Source organism: Mauremys reevesii, linkage group 6 (genome assembly GCF_016161935.1).
Source record: "Mauremys reevesii isolate NIE-2019 linkage group 6, ASM1616193v1, whole genome shotgun sequence".
Taxonomy (NCBI): domain Eukaryota; kingdom Metazoa; phylum Chordata; order Testudines; family Geoemydidae; genus Mauremys; species Mauremys reevesii.
The window spans coordinates 100,905,362-100,925,185 of record NC_052628.1 but is presented as its reverse complement, the minus strand read 5'-3'; the positions used below and the strand labels follow the sequence as shown (position 1 = coordinate 100,925,185).

General features: G+C 39.5%; 1 protein-coding gene across 6 annotated transcripts in view; it reads right to left on the bottom strand.

The window, feature by feature from the left end:
• BNC2 (basonuclin 2) overlaps nucleotides 1-19,824 on the bottom strand; it is a 431,062-nt gene that overhangs the window by 97,449 nt on the left and 313,789 nt on the right. For all 6 annotated transcript variants that reach the window (XM_039544170.1, XM_039544169.1, XM_039544168.1 and 3 more), the window contains one exon: nucleotides 13,023-13,258. In XM_039544170.1, coding sequence (XP_039400104.1) covers nucleotides 13,023-13,258 — 236 coding nt within the window. The remainder of the gene's footprint in view (nucleotides 1-13,022; nucleotides 13,259-19,824) is intronic.

Below are 19,824 nucleotides of genomic sequence, written 5' to 3'. Positions count from 1 at the left end.
ATGGCTGGCTGGGAAGGGCCATTACGGCGAACAATAGGTCTTAGAAGAAGCTAATTTCCCACCGGGGAGCCTTCCTGAGGATGCTACAAACAGCCTCCAAATCATAGCTGCTGTGTCTCTACATGGGCATGTGACCAAATTACCTGGTACTGGACTTAATCTTGGAATACCAGTGTTTTTCCACTGACCGGGCATGGGAACCAAGCTTGGAAACAAAGGATTCCCGCCATATGCAAAAGCTATTAAGGCAGGGGAATGACTTCACTGTGGTTCTTCACTGACTCCCCGCCCAAAGACGACTCTTGAAAACAGCTGAGGAACAAGGACTGAACCGGGGGGGGGGGGGAGAGCTGGATCCAGGATAGAGGGATTCCTAGCCTGCAAAAGGAATACTTGGGATTTTTAAGCTGCAAGCAAGTGCAGATGGCCCCTCCAGGATCTCTGCAAACTGCTTAAATCAACAATTAGGGTGAGAATTTGCTACTCATATCCAATCTCTTTAGTATATTAAGCTTAGATTGCATTTTTGTTTATTTCCTAGGTAACCTGCTCTAATCTGTTTGCTATCCCTTATAATCACTTACAATCTATCTTTTGCAGTTAATAAACTTGTTTTTGTTTTCTCTAAAACCAGTGTGTAAAAATCATAACTTGGGGCAGAAACCTGTTACATCTCTCTCTCCACATTGAGGGAGAGGGCAAATTTTATGAGTTTAAGCTGTATAGTTCTCTGTGCAATGCAAGATGGTATAATTTTGGGTTTACCCTCCAGAGAAGGTGTGCGCCTGAGAAGCTGGTAAGTGCCCTAGCTGTATAGCCTTCCCATGCAGGGGCTGGTCAGAAAGCCTGTCTGAGTGTTACTAGAGCTGAGTGTGTCCTAACCTGTGTGCTGGTGAAAGTGAGAGACCAGGAGTGTGTCTGCAGCTTGTCACAGCATTACAGAGTGAGTGGGAGCCCAGGCTGGTGGGTTGGGGAGCTCAGTGGTACCCCAGTTCCAGGTGGAACCCGGGGGTAACCTGTCACAATGTGCTGGTGATATCTAAATGACATTCATCATGTGCCATTGACCACCTCACCTTTGCTAATCCATCTTCCAGCTTCGAACATTCCATACCTCTGAGAAGTCTCAAACAGTCAAAATACTTATTTTCAAAACAATCTGCCATAGACATTTTTCCTTCCTGCTCCTCCCCCCTCCACCTCTGCTCCCACACCTCAAAAACAAAAGCAAAAATTATCTTGGTCTGAGGCATAGGATGACTGATAGGCAGGTCTGGACCACTGACAGGTCTAACATCCATTATCTAACAACCCTTTGCGCCTAAAAAATGGGAACTTTACACCAATGCAAGAGGAAGAGAGTTCAAGTTTTCCAGTGGGACATGCAGCACTTGCTTCTTCTGGTTCTGGAATGTCCCAAGATACCGGCCCTTAAAAATGTGATGATGTACCCAGAAAAGCTATTTTTAGAGTTTTCTAAAATGTTGTTAGTGATCATTTCTCTCTCCCTCTGGGTAGACTCAGGACAAGGAGGAAGCTGGCTTTACAGTTGCAAGGAATGAAAAATAGTACCAGTAAAATTATTTAACACTTGCTAAAGCTTCAAAAAGTTTTTCTATAAAAGATGTAACATACATAGGAGTGTGTGTGGGATATAAAAACTTGTTTGGGATGACCTGCATAATTATTAGTGATTCAGGACGACTTCTGCAGTGTGGTAAACTCTTGTGATTTTATCATGGGTCTCATGATAATAGGTGTTCTTCTTAAACCACTGCTCCTGAAGTTCTTTTGAAGAAAGAAAAAGAAAGAAAGAAAGAAAGTCTAATGGTTGTGAAGAAAAGCTTAAAAACGTGAACCCTAAATGCTCAAATACAAACAGGCAAATAAAACCAAAAATCTATTTTTTTAAATCTCATGATTAAACAATCTCACAATTTTGGGAGCCTGATTTATGATTTTTGAATGTTTGGGGTTGGCAATACTCAATACTGCCATATCAAATTTCTGTTTAGCAGATCACAGCATCATGTATGTTATGTAGACATAATACAGTCCTGCAGCCTTAAAATTCCAACTACTCCTGCAAGGGATTTCTTGGCTCTGCGGGATGAATGTCAATGAATAACACTGACTTCCATACCCTTCTTGTAGGAGGAATTGTAATGCTCCAAGGGTGAAATCCTGGCCCCACTGAAGTTAATGGGAATTCTGTCATTAACTTCATGGGGTCTGGATTTCAAGACTGTATATACTCAGACACAAATACTCATTAATTTTTTGTCTACTATAATAAGGCAAAAATCATCCACAATGTCCCAAAATTAAAAGATGATACAATCTTTTTCCTCTCAAGTTTGCCAAAAAGATTATGTTGAAAATTAATTACTGACAAATCCTATTCCAGATAGTGGTGACGTTCAGAATTTTACTTAGCAATACTACTACATAGGCTATGCCTACACTTAAAACACTACAGCGGCACAACTGCAGTGCTTCAATGTAGGGGTGTACCACAGTGACGGAAGAGGTACTTCCACTGCTATAGTAAATCCATCTTCTCCAGAGGTGGCAACTAGATTGAATTCTTCCATTGACCTAGAGCTGTCTACTCTGGGATTTAGGTTGGCTTAACTATGTTGCACAGGAGTTGTGGATTTTTCATACCCTTGAGCGACATAACTGGATAGATTTAATTTTCTAGTGTAGACCAGCCCTTAGTAATTACATACTCCCTTTCATCTGAGAATCTCAAAAGCACTTTACAAACATTAACTAATTTAGTCTTACAACACCCAAATATTAATTAGGATCATTTCGTACGTGAGGGAAACTGACACCCAGAAGAGTCACACAACAAGTTAAAAAAAAAAAAACAAAAAAAACCCAGAGCCAGCAGAAGAATTCAGTTTTCCTGAATCCAAGGCAAGTGCTCAAGACACAAGGACATGCTGCTTCCCATTTCTACATACATGTCAACCAACACACAGGAGAGATTTCTTAATGGAAATAAAACTAAATTCCTTAATTAAAATATAAGGGTTTAACCTTATAGATTCAGAATGTATAGTGTTAGGGTAGGTTTTTTTGTTTCGCTCTCTGTGCTTGGCATTGTTCTCTTACTGCCTAGAAGGCAACAATAAGTGTTAATGACATTTACCCCTTCTAATAAGAGTCATTCACACTTCACTGTTATTCTTTGTTATTGCTTAGGACAAGCACTAGTACCTCATTGAAAGATCAGTGCTGCAAGGGGAAAAAGTCCCCCTGAGATCCCTTAGACTTCAAGAAAAGCATTAAATCAACTGAAGCTAGATAGATGACAAGTTTGAGTCTCTGGGGGCTTTCCTGACTCCTAAGTCTCTGTGGTCCTAGGTTTCATACTGCCTGAAGCCAGCTCTGACACATAGACAATCAAAACTACCCCCAAATTTCAAGATAAGGGCAGTAGGTGTCTAAACTGGGAAAAGTCTAACTATTCAACTGTCATGGTTTGGAAGGATCCAAATACTAAGTACTCTAATTGAGCTAATCTCAGTTGATATGTGGCTGACTGGGTAATGCACTGACCCCTTCACCTCCCAGACCACAATTTGAATTCAGCCAGAAGTCATCAGGAGACAGAATATACTGGTCTTTAGTGAGCAGAGGCACTAATCTTAGTACTACAGTGGGTTGGGGTGAAGGGGAGGGGAGATGGGGAAGGAGAGAATGCTGATCTCTATGGTTCTGGGTGCAGAGACTGCACAGCTATTCTCACTAATATAAGATGTTTTAAAAAAAGATCCTTGCACTGCTCACATGGAACTTGGGCATTGGCATTAAACCCCATGCCTTATGACCCCAAATACAGCAAGAGTCAGAGCTCCTCAATGTAATCAAGTGAACTTCACGGAGGATCTGATCCAATGACTGATTCAAATGAGCGTGTTCAGTGAGAAGAGTGATTTTTCTGGCACAGGAGATGCAGATAACACTGGACATGCCCACAGATTATCCCATTTTATTTATTTAAAACAATCATTTAAGAAGGCTTATGATAACAAAGGGTTAATGGAATTTCTGAAAGATTAAAATTGTTTCCTCCTTTGCTTACCTGCCAAGACCCAAGTTCACCTGATGGCATCACTCACACCTCAAGAAGCACAGAGACTGAGGTAAAATGCGCCTCCCCCCTCTTCGCTCTGTTTTAGGTGTTTGTGATTTCACCAATTGTTGCAGAAGAAATAGAACCATTAATTTAGTTCTTGGCAGCTAAAGAGCTTTTTGGCTCAATTTAAAAAGAAGCACACATGGTTCTGGTGTATGCCTGACAGACCTTCAGTAACAGGCATTTCCACGCTCTGTGCCCAGCTGTGTGAAACCATGTGTCAGTCAGTGGGATGACTGTGTGCTCCATACCACTGCTTCCGCTTACCTCAATATTGTAAACAACCAGGACGGCTTCTCCGGTAAAAGAAACATACGTGTACGGAGTCTCTTTTTGCCTTTGCCAGCCATCAATGGTTGCCTTTGCCACCCTGACGTATCTGAGATAGTCTAGTTATTTCTTGTTCTCAGATACCACTGGATGGCAACTGCATAAAGGTTGACTATTTCCTAGTAACCACTATATATGAGCATTACCTACACCACTGTTGACCAGCTGGGGTTAGACAGCCCTCTGCTTCATTGCAAGAGACAAGTCACAAAGCACCAACACACAGTATTTTCCCGCTTCACACATTCTGAAAACCTAAACTGTCTTTGCATGTTTTCCATGCCTCTACTGTCATGCAACCTGTCTTGGTGAGACATTCGGAAGTGCCTATGAACTCTTGGCCTCTCTCCCATGCTTATCCTGTTCAGGTAGCATAAAAGTGTGAATGGGCATGATAAAGCAGGTAAAAAGTCATCAGGACAGTTGGGAGTGGTGCTACAGAGTCAAGGGTACCAAAAGCATCATGATAGGAAGGTAAGTGCAGATACACACAGAAATTTTGAAAGCATTGCACACTGGAGTCAGAGCAACACTGCTGTTCTCCTACACAACACTGCTTCCCTGTGGCTCAAGAGCTGTGTGATGGCTTGGAATCTCTGTGCTTTCCAGCCCCTTCTCAGTCCCTAAAGTTTATTTGAACTTTTCAGCTGAGAGTGTAGGTGATAGTCACTGCTGGCTTAGAACAGCTGAAATGAATACAAAAGAACAAGGAGCACAGTGGCCCTTTATTCCATGCAAATGAGGGGAGTCACTTTAAGCTGACTCGTGGAAAAGAAGAAACTCTTCCAGCTGATCATAACCATGGATTTTAAGAGGCAGGTGCTGTGGGTGGAATGCAAAACTCAGGAGGTGAATGGCATATGTAAATTGCTCGGCCCCACGCTTTGGGCGGGGGCCTTGTGGGCCGTCGTGGTCCCAGAAGTGATAGATTCATCACTTCCACTCAGGGCCCCTCCCCAGGGACGGCCCTGGGGCCCAGAATTTCTGTCGGTTGGCCTGGCATAATGTGATAAAGAGGAGGGAGTGGGGAAGGAAGGGAAGTTGAACAGGGATGAGGCTGAAGGAGGGATGGAGGAGGAGAAAGGGAGATGGGAGAAAAGGACAACAGAGAGAGTAAGTGGGAATGGAAAGAGAAAAGCAAGAGGGGAGAAAAAGAGGGACTGAAAGCAAGAAATAAGCAGCACATACAATAGTCAATTTACGTTTCATTCACACAGATGCTCTGAAAACTGCCAGGGTTTGGGGGTCTTGGCAGAGAGAAGTCAAACAGAGAGAAAACTTGAGCAAAGGAGCAAAAGTGAATATAATGAAATGACAAATAAGAGAAGGAAAATACAGAGCAGAATATACTGCACAGACCTGAAAAAAGGCAGAATTAAAAAAGCCATAAATGAAAGGTAACTCCCTTCCACCTTCAAATAATTTAAATATCAGTGGTGATTATTAACTGAACATGGAAAGGTGATGAAACGACTGGGCTAGGAGCTGTAAGTCTGGGTTCTATTCCATATTCTACCCCAGACTTTCTTGGGTAAGCCTCCTAACTTAAGAACAAAAGAACATAACATACGAACGGCCACACTGGGTCAGACCAAAGGTCCATCTAGCCCAGTATCCTATCTTCTGACAGTGGCCAATGCCAAGTGCTTCAGAGGGAATAATCAGACCAGGTAACCATCAAGTGATCCATCCCCTGTTGCATATTCCCAGGTTCTGGCAAACAGAGACTAGACACCATCCCTGCCCATCTTGGCTAATAGCAATTGATGGACCTATCCTTCATGAATTTATCTAGTTCTTTTTTTAACCCTATTATAGTTTTGGCCTTCACCACATCCTCTCGCAAAAAGTTCCACAGGTTGACTGTGCGTTGTGTGAAGAAATACTTCCTTTTGTTTGTTTTAATCTGCTGCCTATTAAACTTCTTGATGCCTCATTTTTTCAATCTGTAACAAGGGGATAATGCTCACCTATCTCACAGGGATGTGGCAAGGCTAAATTCATGAATGCCAGTAAGCTGCTCTGAGATCCTCAGATGGAATTTGCTAAACAAGTGCAAAGTATTCATTAATAAAGATAGTTTGATGTTAAATACACTTAGAAAAAGAGAGCGCCAAACTTAGATGGGAGAAAGAAACCTTTGTCAAATGCAGAGAGACCCAACATAGATAAGATACATTTTCATTGTACTCATGGTCAGTAATTGTCAGCTGTCATTTTTGTTGCATCTTTTTACAATCTATCTGAAAGAAAAGCAGAAGAATTTTCTCTGACTGAAATGGATACAAGTATTATTGGCTTGCTACCCATGTCACTATTAGATTGCAAAAATCCTCTTGGTTTAATTATTTTCATCATCATAAACAATGTGTTGTAGATATTATCCAATTAGATGGAATCTTGTTGTGATGAAATGCTTGTCTTGGGACTGCAATTTCACATGACATATGATTGTTATTAATGGATAGTGTTGAGTTTAAGAAGGTATGTTACCATTACCGCACATATTCTTAGCCCAGCTGATATCTCCAATGTGCTCTTTTTTTGCTAGTGATGCTTATGTGTTGAGTGGAGATTCTTCAGGAAACTGCTTACATAAACCCAGGAATGTCTTGCACTTATGCTTGATAGCAAAAACATGAGCATCTTAGGCCTGGTCTAAACAACTGCAGCATCGTAGCTGTGCCACCGCAGAAACTGTAGTGTACAAATATCCTTAGCTAGGCACCATGTTATTCTAATAGATGGGAATAGACAGGAAAGCTGAGACACAGACATGCACTCTGCTCAAGGAGGGCAATGCTTTCTATCCTGAGCTTCATTACCAATGCTTTATTGTAATCTGCCAAAGGCAAATCCAATTGTGAGCAATATTTAATTTTAAGGATAGTTAAATAATGTCCATAGCCACATCAGGTTAATAATGATTATGCAGGGGACTGGAAAGAAAAGGAGAAAAACACATTACAGTTCTTTGGTCTCTCCTCAAACACCTCTACCTACTCTCGATGCAAAAATGGGTCAAAAGAACAATCCATTTCCCTTCTGATTCTGATATAATCAGGCCAGTAAGACAGATCAATCTTTTCCACTGTCTTCTTTAGGTGCAAACGCTGACCGGTTATAATTTACAAAACTAGTAGAATATTGCCACCCAAAGATAATACAGCTTTTCCATGTAGGAGCAGACCTCTGATATGCATGTGGGTACACTTCAGAGATTTAAATATACATTTATATATATTTATATATATATATATTTCAAAACTGAGTTAAAAAAACACTACACCATCAAATATAGAGCATGTGCAACTTGACTGAGTTAGTGTGCAGTTATCATCAGAAAAGTGTCTGTGGAAAAACAACAATCTTATTTGACTCCCTCTGTGTATTCAGCTGACTTCAGTGACTATAACAAGTGTTTATCTCTTTGTAGTCTGGTTAGCCCTGCAGAGCCATCACAGAAATGGGAGACTGAGCTGGAGTCTTTTCTGGGTCATGCAGCAGCAGTGGAATTGTTAACTAAATGCCTATGGTAGGATTTTTGCAGATGGTTTGTGAGCAGGAAAGCATAAAGAATACATAGATTCTAATCCTGGCCACTATCTCGATGTCTGTGCCTTAACTTCCTCATCTGTATTGTGATGCTGCAAGTATTAATTACTCATGAAAGGCTTTTAAAAGTACTGAATTGTTATTAACAACAACATAAAATCATTATTTGTAAAGATCAGAATCTACAACCCTTATTCACATTAAGCAATTCTTTATGGCACAAGTGGCCCAATTGAAATCAATGGAAGTTGAGCCAGAGCAAAGTATTCTCAACATGAGTAAGGGTGCCAGAATCTGAACCAGCATATTTAAATTGGATGACAGAAGAACTCACTGACACAAAGATGGATTCACATTGCACTTTCTCAGCGAGAAGACCTACAGTTCAGTACCAGAATACTAGAATAAATAAAATAAATTCATTTCTTTTGGTAAACAACAGGTTAACAGCCCTAAAAACTAAAGCCCTTTCTTTGTCCACAGAATGGATACAACCCAGACAGTTTCCTACCCCTGTACGTTCTCTGGGATCACACTCTAGGAATGAAAGAATAGTTTAGACTCCCATCTTACTTCTGCTGAGATTGCTTACCAGATTGTCAATCAGTGTCAATTCTGATGTGTACACCTGTGCACCAGGAACTAGATAAAGACTACCATTCACTGTGCACTGGCCATTGAACAACTTACAGGTGTTAATGACTTTCCCCCATTATCGACCTTACCTAGATTCTAACACCGGTGAAAGACTCCATCACATTACCAACCTCCTGAGTTGCCTAGTGTGCTCAGTGTTGTATCATTATAACGATCCATTAAGGGTTTGGGTGAATGATGCAACAAGTCATTCCATAAGCACCAAAAATGTTACCCGTCCAAGTTACTTTTTAAATTCACTATTAAAGACAAAATCCTTGAGCAGCCAAAAACCAGCGGGAATCACAACTGTGTGGAAGACAAACATACACACCAGCACAACCCTGCTGTCTGACTTGCTTGCCACTGTCTGCTTTAGGTGCGCCTCTCCTGTTCCTCTTTAAATTATTTTGGAATACAGGTGGTTGGGAATTTTCCCTGAAAATTTTATTGATGGCAATCTGTGGGAAAGCTTTGATTGTAATATTTTTTTAAAATTTTCCATTGGGACAATCAAAACATTATAGTTCATATCAGCTCAGGTTGACACAACCAAAACATTTTAGTTTCTTGAACCAAACAGACCCATTTAGTTTCAGGTCAGTTTGACATTAGTCTGTGTTTGCCTGAGCTGCCATGATGTCTCATAGGTTTTTCTAGTTCAGGTACCTCATGCTTCTATTCTCCTCTGAGTCGGGCTCCCTAGCTGTTACATCTCACACGGTGCTCTATGGTCTTCCCTCTCTTTGAATCACTGTGGTGCATTATGGGAGTCATTTTACCAAGGTGTACCATGGGATGCACCTTGTTGTTCAGGTGAGGAACCCAATCCATAGAGGGAAACGGAGGCATGAAGCACATGAATTACAACTTCCAGACTCCATGGCAGCTTGAGGGAACACAGACTAATGTCAAATCAAGCCAAGCAAAATATTTTGTTTTGATTTGTTGAACTGAACTGAAATATTTCAGTTCAGGAATGTAGAAATTTGTAGTGTTGATTGGAACGTCTAAACAAAGCATTTCAACATTTCCGAATCAGAGTTTTTCACAACTCACTGTTCCATGAAAGTTTTCAGTATTTTGACTTTTTATCCTGATTCAGGACAAAAACAAATGTTGAAATATCAGAATTTCCACATTGGACGGAAACCAGCTCTATGGAATTTGTATTCAGGACTAGGTGCATGGAGATTTGCAATGGCCACTGCTGCTGATATTCCCCTTCATTACGGACCTAGACTATGAACAGGATGATGGTAGCAAATGATGTCATGTTAGTCCTGTGATTTTTTTTCTTCTTTTGGTGGATTTAGTTAGGAGGGGATCAGCTACTTGGAAAGAAAAAGTAAAGGGAGAAGAGACACTGATGGGAAGGGAGGTGAGGGAGGACAAGGCAGGGAAGAAGAGGTTCAGAGGGGCAGGTCTGGAGTAAAACTGAGGTGAAGAGACTGTGAGGGAGAAGGTTGAAGCAAACAGCCAATCATCACAGGGCAGAGACAGTTCAGTCAAAACTGTTGTAAATTCTTAGAATATCTGAATGTTTGTGCCTGGAAGCTTCTCCAGCTGCGTCTACCCATGGGAGTCTCTGGCTAGTTACTACCTGCAAATTTCCCCCAAGGTCACAAGTTAGGGGGAGAAGACCACCTGGGTCCTAGTTTCCCCTGCGTGGTGGGGGAGGGGCTGAAATCGGCTAACTTCCTGAAAACATGACAAGGTTTTGCTAAGTAGATCCAAGCACATTGGCTGTGTACATACACATGGGAAAGTTCTGAGCAAGTTAATATACTAGGTTATAACAGAAATGAATTTGCATGCAAAAGGAAGAAAGGCCTTGTAGCCACAGCACTGGACTGGCACTCAGGAGATCTGGGTTCAGTTCCCCATTCTGCCACAGACTCCCTGTGTGAATAATGACAATTAATTTTGGGCCTCTGTCTCCCCATCAGTAACATAAGGCTAATAATACTTCCATACCCAGCTTTTTGTATGGAAAAACAGAGTAATACCTGGGAAGTGCTCAAGTGCTACAGTGATGACCCTCACAGAAAAACCTACACACGATAATATTCACTAATGTGAAATCAAAAGTGCCAGTGGCTTGGGTACCACATGTTCCCATACAGAATCTATCTTACACCAGCCTCCTCCTAAACTAAAGAAAGTAACTAAAGAAAAAGTTACTTGCAATGTATTTAGCATTTATGTTTTGGTTTTTAAATAATGTTAGGTACCAAAGATTTTGATCACATTCCTTCAGGTTTCACTGAACACATTTTATTAACTCTCTTTTCCCCCCATATACTTTGTTTTCTAGCGTTAATACAAACAAAATTAGAGAGCTAAACTAATAGACAGACTTGACTAAGTCTCTTGCAGTACGTCTTCATCTGCCCAGTAACACAATCTACAGCCAATTGCAAACCAAGTCAATATGTGGTAAGACTTTAACAGCCGCCCTTAACTCGCCTCAATAATTATTCTCTTTAACTGACATAATATTCAATATACTGTTGTTGAGTGCAATAATGGTAAAATTGATGCCTTGAGGGCTACAATACGATTGAGTTTTAGCCAGATAAACTGACCTCTAGTCTAATGGTGTATTATGGGGTTTTGCACCATTCAGATGCACGGTGTGACTGTTTATAATCCTCTATATAATTATATTACATTCCATTCTTGCATATCTTCAGATCATTCCAACAGATAATTGCCTGATTTTGCAACACTTAAATGAGCAGTCTCACTGATTTCAGTGAGAGTCTTCTTGTCTGCAAGGGTTACTGAATCGGATCCAAGGCTTGAAATGTTGTTTCCGAACCTATATTTATCTTGATTTTATCATATGGTTGAAAACGAACAGTTTGTCTCTAAATAGGAAGCAAGCTTGTCATCTGGAACCATCTGGATACTAGGATTTTTTCACCCTTTTTCAACAACAACATTCAGAATCCAGGAATTTGAAATGTAATGCAAAGCATACATCACATCACTAAAAAATATCCATATTACGTCAATAATACAAGCCACCTATTAGCAACTACAGCATGTACCAAGACACACTGCGTTTGTGTTTTCTGAAAAGATCAATTCTAATTTCTGAAACTGGGTTAAAATCATAGCAGATTATATTTTACCTATGGACACCTGTAAAATTTAGCTTTAAAAAAATCCATAAAGAATGTTAAAATAATGTAAAAAACTTTTGAATGTGTATATACCTTAATAAGAGTAGCAGGCCCTCAATACAATAGTTAGCCTTTTTTTTCTTTGCTTTTTTTCTACAATGAAGAACTGTTTACAATGACAATCTTTTAGAAGGAGTTTTTAGATAATTTATTTGAAAACATGATATATCAAGGACTGTGTAATTACGTGCAGGCTAATGTGCTTCCTCTACAGAAAGGATGTTGCATGAAACAGGTAATAAAAGAAATAAGCATTGAAAGTTCCTTTGGGCAGGAACAAAGGCTCCTCTGTGTTCTGTACCATACCAAGTATGTTATTTGTGCCTAAATAAATTAATAAAATTAATAAAATAAATACAAAAATGCAATACTAGTAATCTTCAAAATCAAGGTTGGCTCATTTGAGTATGTCCAAATTATAGGCTTGAATCTGTAAGGTGCTGAGCGTGCTCAACTTCCATGGAAGCCCGTAGCAATGTAGGGCACTCAGCACCATGCGGTATGAGACATGAGATCTGAAATCCCCTTTACAACAGTTAGCATAATAAATCATCCTGGAATCTAACAGATGCCATGTTTTAATGCAGGTGACTGGGTGAAGATTAAACATGGAAATGCCATTTTTTGTGACTAAATCAAGCTGTTACAATTTTACAAAGGGAATGGGTTTACAAACCTGTAAAAGCACATGTAAAAGCTCAAACCATGAACTTATATTAGGAATATGGCTTTTTAATACACTATAGGATAGTCGTCCTCCCTCAAAAATAAATGAGTGAAGGAAGGGAAGAGCAACTGCACTGGACTTCAGATTATAGAAGTTGAGTGGTAGCCCCTGAAAACATGCCAGTTGCCTTAATATCTAAATAAGGCTTGCAGCTAAGTAACCTCACTATTTGCAGTATTCGAGGTATTTCCTACATTAAGTATAGGGAAGTAAAAGGGAATACTGTGAATAGGAACTAGAAAGTTTTACAAACTGTACCACGGTCAAGATACAACATGTCAAATACATCTCACAGCTATTTACCTAAAATCCACAGTTAAAAGGACAGACTTTTAGTAAAAAGCATGTTGGGTGCACAACTGTTAGTAACTTCAACATACAAAATAATGGTCAGCCAAACAATTTTTACTACATGCTTTAAACCTCTTCTTACCTGAAGGATGTAGCCCCGCACATAGTCCCGAAGCGTCCAGCCTAAGCCATGCAGGATGTGCAGCACCTCTTCCTGCTTCAATACGCTGAAGAGTCGGTCCAGCAGTATCTTCAGTCTCACAGGCACAGCCTGGGTACCATAGAGCATCAGGCTGCTGATGTCAAACACTACGTTGGACTGCACAATCTCCACTTGGGTAGGGTGGTACAGATGCTGAGTGCTAAGCTTGTCCAAAGCTGACAGATACAGGTTGGGGTAGGATTAGACACAGAGATGGGGAAAGAGGAAAATAAAAATAAAAGTAAGATTATTAAAGCATATCTAATATTCTGTCAAAGTGAGTCTTACATAAACACAAAGCTCAAACGTTCAAGAGTCTCCATTAATCTTTCATGCTTAAGTTTTTGGTGCCCCGCTGGTTTTCAAAGGTACTGAGCACTCACAGCTCCCATTAACTTCAATTGGAATTCTGGGCACAAACACAATCTCTGAAGAATCGGACCCTCAGTATCTCACATTGGGGTGACCAGAAATGGATGCACCCAAATGAATGAACTCTCCTGAAAATTTGAGCCTTAATCTACAGAAAATAGAATCCATTGCAATGTTTTAAAAATTGCTGCCATGCATAATTGTAAACTGGAGTCATCAATTTACTGCTTATTGAACTAACTGCTAGTTATTACACTGGCAAACATAGCCAATTCAATTCAACTTACCTCTTTTGTATGAATTTTGTGATCAAATATATTAATAGCTTAAAGAAGTGGGGGAGGCGAGGTTTGCAGGAGGTTTGAGCTTTATTTTTGGTTTGCTGGTAATTCTTTATCCCCTTATGTGATGTTTAATGTGATGGAATTACATATGGCATCATACATTTCACCATATACTACTATTTGCTCTCAATTTCTTTTCCATTTTATGGATTCTATCACAGCACCTAAACTTCCAGACTATTTGTTTTAAACAGAACTTTTTGAGCTTTTAAAATAATGTTATAGGGGTTCCTCCTCCTGCACTTTGGTTTCTTCTTGGATTCATTGGAGAGTTCATGTACTCTTGATAAATTGCTTTCTTACATCGAGATTGTAAAGGCCCTTATCATTTACCTGCTGGCTTCATTCAACACATTTACTCCAAGGAATATTTTTGTCAGAGTGTTCTGGTTTCCTCATACTTCATTTCTTACAACTGATTTGTCTGATCTTCCCTATTCTAGTGGTTAAAGCTACTTTGAATAAATAGCTTTAAATGTAAATTTAATGTTCACGAAAGATAAGGGATTGGCAAGCTTGGGGATTGAAGTCCTATGTCTCTCCACAGGGCATTTATATTGCAGAAATGTGAAGGGCAGGATTCTGTTATTCTTCCAACACTCTTCAGCTATTTGGCCTTATGATGAGAAGCTGATTTAGAACCTAATAAACAGGCTAGATTAAAATCTGAAGAGCTCAAATACTCCAAAATGTTTTTGTTATTTTCCATGGTATTGTTCCTAAGATGGTTACATTGTTAGTACTGTAACAGATATATCAAAGTACTCCATTAAGGGAAAAAAGAACCTAGAAAATTGAAATTGTTGAATGCGTGTATGTATTTGGGGGAAATTGTTGAATGTGTGTATGTATGTGCCTCCATAGTGGGTAAGAAAAATAATGGAATCTATTTTTAGTCACATAACAATGGGTACTTGGAATTGAAGAGCAAGATTTGAATACATTAATAAAATAATGATAGTCATAGCACCTCCCATCTAAGAATCTCCATACATTTACACAATGATTTAAGCCTCACAACACCTTTCCAAAGCAAGTTTTGACTTGCCTCATTGTTACAGATTGGGAAACTTAGACACAGAAACGTTAAGTGCCCTAAGATCACACAAATCCATGTCATTGCCAACAATAGAACTTGTCTCCTAGTCTCTGTCATGTGCTTTAACCACTGCATCATACTCCTCTTCTAGGGGTGAGCATGGTGCTTTTTGTTAAATAAAACAGTTTAATTTAAAAATGTATACAGGGAGGGTAAGTACTTGCCTCTAAAAAGTTGGATGGAATGGCTCAGGGGTTTAAGGTGCTACTTCCAAATTGACCCAGGTCAGTAGTGATTGAAAGTTGTTTTCTTCTAATGACTGTTCGGGGATTATGCAAAAAAGTGTGGTGGTATTGGTATTGCTCCTAGTGGAAAATCGCCCACTTTACAAAACCACCACCACATTTGACACCAAAAGCCTTTGCAGAGAGGCCAGGGATGGAATAGACAAGAAGAGGAGAAAGTAACAAGTGGTCCTTCCAGAGGACTGAAGCACACTGGCAAACCACTGGGTAATAGCTTTCACAACCTACACTGTACTTATCCTGTGGTCACAAAGAGGCCTTCAGTCTCCAGGACTCTCAATCTAGCACCAAATTCACTTAAAGTGATTTAATTTTTTTTAACAAGTTTACCAGCGCAGCCCTAGTTAGGATCTTAAAACTGGATGAGGAGCTAGTTCTGAATTTGTTTACATTTCACCAAAACCATCTTCAACTTGGAACTGGGGTCTTATACTGCAAATTATAGTAACCACAAATAGAGACACTGAGTTGCATTCTTTCTAAGCACAAGTCGGGTTGTGCATTCAAATGCATAATTTATAACAAAAAAGGCATGTATTTTTCCATGGGTGTGTCACAAGAGTGTTCAGAGAGTATAGGCAAACAGCACACTACAGACTGAAATGAAATACAAGCATGCGGAGAGGAAGGAAATGCATTTGTGCCAGCAAAAGGAATAACTGTGTGGCCAACAGCTGGAATTTTTGTGGCTCATTAATTAATGGAACTACTTTTCACTGCACTCAAGTACAGAACTAAATAATGTAGAGAATGCAACCTTTCACCATGATTTATAATCTACAAAATTATATCCTATTTGTTTAGAAAAAGACTATAAAAATGTTCAAGTAAGAACAAAAAGAAGGAACCGTAACAAGGAAAAATACCGCGCTGTGTCTCAATGAATTGTATCTGCTTCTGCCCATACATTCTGAAAATACACAGAGAAGCGTGAGAGAAACACCTGGATGTATTTGAAAAGGTTCTTTGGAGAGCACCTAAGTGACTATTCCCTAAATCATCACTGAACCAATTTCAGTGCTCCAGCCTGGTGCGAAGGGGGCATTTTGTGGCTGAGGTGCTTTCTTTCAGATAAGCCATAAAATAAAACATCTGAGCCTGTATGATTGATAAAGATCCCGTGGCTCTTTATGTAAAGCTGAGGATATCCATTTCCATGTCCTGGAAAAATTTCAATGTGGGTAATAATATTCTGCCTTCCTGAATTTCCGCTCCAATTTCAACTGGATATGGCCTTCTTCTTCACTTCCTGTCTTAAAACTGTTCTCTAGTGATGTTATGTGCTGATGAACAGCTACTGCATTTTACCTCAGAGAGTCTGCATCTCAAAGGTGAGTAAATTTATCCTTGTGGGTAATATGCATAAGAAAGTATGCATGATAAAAGACACTATGTATAAATATAAGATATTATCATATCTGAAAAATGACATAAGCAGATGTTTCCTTATTAAAAAGGCACTGTTGATTGATGTCATAAAAATACACACTTTGAGTCATTTCTGGACCAACTGAAGTTAATACTCATACTCCTAAAGATTACAGTGTGATCAAGATTTCACCCAGAAAAGCCAAAACACCTAATGCTCATGTTATTTTTGAAAGAACACACATACTCTTTTTAAAAGCCATGTGTGCCATACTATGATTTTGGGTTCAGTATATTAAGTTTAGGTTCTAAGACTAGGAAGCACCATCCCATTTTGGAACCCCTTTTTAGTGGCTGATGCTGCCCCCATCTCCTGGTACTTCCCACCTCTGGATGAGCTGATATACAGAAGGAAAAGAGGTCTAATGAATCTTAAAACCACATACTTTGCGAGTAAAGTAGTCGACATTTTTTGTGGAATGGCCTGTAAAAGGCCCTTGTGTTTTACTAGAACAACACATAGCGGAATAATATTTTTGAGGAGTATTATTTCTAAATGTAAAATGTTCATTTCAGGAATTATAACTAGTGAAAAAAGGAGCCAAATAAATTTTCTTTAAACACCAAAGAACTATTAACTTGTTAATTAATTGTATGCAGTGTTATTGTAGCCGTGTTGGTCCGAGGCTATTAGAGAGACAAGGTGGGTGAGGTAATACCTTTTATTGGATCAACTTCAGTTGGTGAGAGAGACAAGCTTTTGAGCTACTCAGAGAAGAGCTCTATGTAGCTCATTGCTTCTGGTCTGTCAGTGTTTCTGTTATCAACCCTGTTTTTGAATAATTTATATTATTTTTTGGGCCTGATCAGAGCTGGCGTTAGCCTTGTTGGGTGGAAAGGTGAAACAACTCTTCACTGCCCACACATATACCGGACTCCTGTCCCCTGTGATTACACCACTGTGGATTAGCAGGAAAGCTAGTAAGATGATTCTTTGAGGTAACTCTTGTGAAACTGACTCATGTATATACAAAGCATGTGCTCCTGATTTTCAGACTCCATCCAGACGCCTGCTAAAGTGATCTCTCTCCTGCCATCCATCTCCATCCTCTGACGAACAGAGGCTAGGGACACCATTCTTACCCATCCTGGCTAATAGCCATTTAAGGAGAAGCAGAGTCCAGCTGCTTATGTTGGGATCTGTGCACAGCTACCAACACTTACAGTTTTGCAAGGGAGAATTGCCCAAATAACCTATGAGATTTGGAGTTTGCTAGCATCCCAGCGTCTGGAGGGTCGCATGTATTCTAGTAAATTTTAGAGTGTGTCACTACTGTTAGAAGCAATGAGCTCGATTAATTTCATGAGTGCTAACAGAATCCAGGAAGAAGAAAGTCCAGCAATTCCAGGAGCCAGAGCAACACAATTTGAAAACAAACATCATCCAGTGGGGCATGGGGAAGATGGGGACTTTTGAAAATCAAGCGAGTTATTTAAGTACCTAAATACGAACTGAGAGAACTAATGTTAGGAAGCAGTTTTTTAAATTCTTGGCCAAATGTGTTTTGCTCATCTATACCATCAATTCTGTGCACAAAAGCACAGAAACTGCACAAAAAAGTGTGCGTGCAAGTTGTGCACACACAAACGGAGGCTGGGTCTGAACTCCTTTTGAAAATTTGGCTTATATGTACTTTACTATATAATACCAACAAACAAACTCCCATAGATATTAATGAGACAATGCATACTATGATTCAAATTGTAAATGAGCCCTTTGGAATTGAGACAATGTCAGTCTTTTCACATTACCAATTGTAGTGTTCTTACTATGCAAAATTTCAGCCAATGGATTAGCCTGTACGTGTGTATTAAGTATTCTATGCCAAAAGCTTTGGACCCAGTTATAATTTATCAATGGACAAACTTTAATGTTCCATTTGTGGTTTGTTGTTGTTTTTTTTAACTGTAATAAAAATGGGGGAAAAAATCTGCTTTTCCATTTACATTTTATTGGTTTTGAGGGACCTATGCAATTCAAAGGAAATTAAATACAAAAGGTATATTAAACTAATATTAAATGACTTGTTCGATTTATCAAGAGCCAGAGAACGCAGAGTAAGACTTTCACTTTATCCATAACTCAGCCAGTTATGCTGAGGCCCAGCTACGCAAGACCTCTCACTGACCTGGGACCCCTCCCATACCAAAATATATAAGGTGAGTTCAGGCTGAAGTGGAAATCTTACCTCTGAATTTATTTTCCCCCCCCCCACAATATTTAAAGTCTTGCATCCATTTTTGAATAAATGAGATTTGTCTTGGTTCAATATAACAAATCTGCTAGTTTTAATGAGAATTATACTTTTCAATACACATATTATTTGCTAATCTCCAGATTCTAGCAGAATATTTAGGAACTCTGGAGTGGGGAAAGCAGATCTAGTAAAAGTCTATGTCTCCAAAAAGATCAAGACTTTCCAGTAGACTAATACAATGCCTCACAGCTAAAATTTTGCATAGTAAGAATACTACACATTTTAGCATGAAAATATTATTGATTAAAATGGGTCTTATTCCCATTTCTATCTGAAGCCCCAACACCACCCCACCCAACCTACCAGACATGCACACAACACATGCACAAATTTAAAAATAAAATTTTCTGTTTTATGCTGCTGGTTTTACCATAGGTGTAACTCCCATATTAAACTGCTGTGTTTCCATGACTAGCAGAATGAGTCACACTTCAGGGAGCCTTGCAACAAATGGGAGATTTTTATTTATTTATTTTAAAATGAGCTGAGCCACTTTCTGAAGCAACAAAACTTGGCAGGCAGGTTAAATATACAAGACCCATATGGCAAGGCTCCATAACACTGTTGCAACACAGTGCGCAGAACAACCAACACGGGATGAGCAAACAGAGCACTATGAGTGGTGATTTCTACATACAGTAGTGTGTAGGACAGTTAGCTTTACATATACTTGAATGAATGGTGAAAATGAATGGCTGCACATTTTTTGGAGTTCAGATCTATTTTTTTCCAATCACCCATCCATCAACCTATACAAAAGTAAGACACCTCTTCAAGGAGGGAATGCAGCACATGAATAAATAATTTGCTGAAGGGGCGGGCAAACTACAGCAATCCTAGGGGAGTATCCTTCCTTTGGAACAAATTTTAATAATACCTGCCATTTGGTGAAAAATTTGCTCTTCAGAAGTGTCTTCCTTAGCCAGGAACAGAAGATGCCCATAGGCAAGATATTCAGCAATATCCAGAGAAGGGTATAAATGCTCTCAGAGGCCA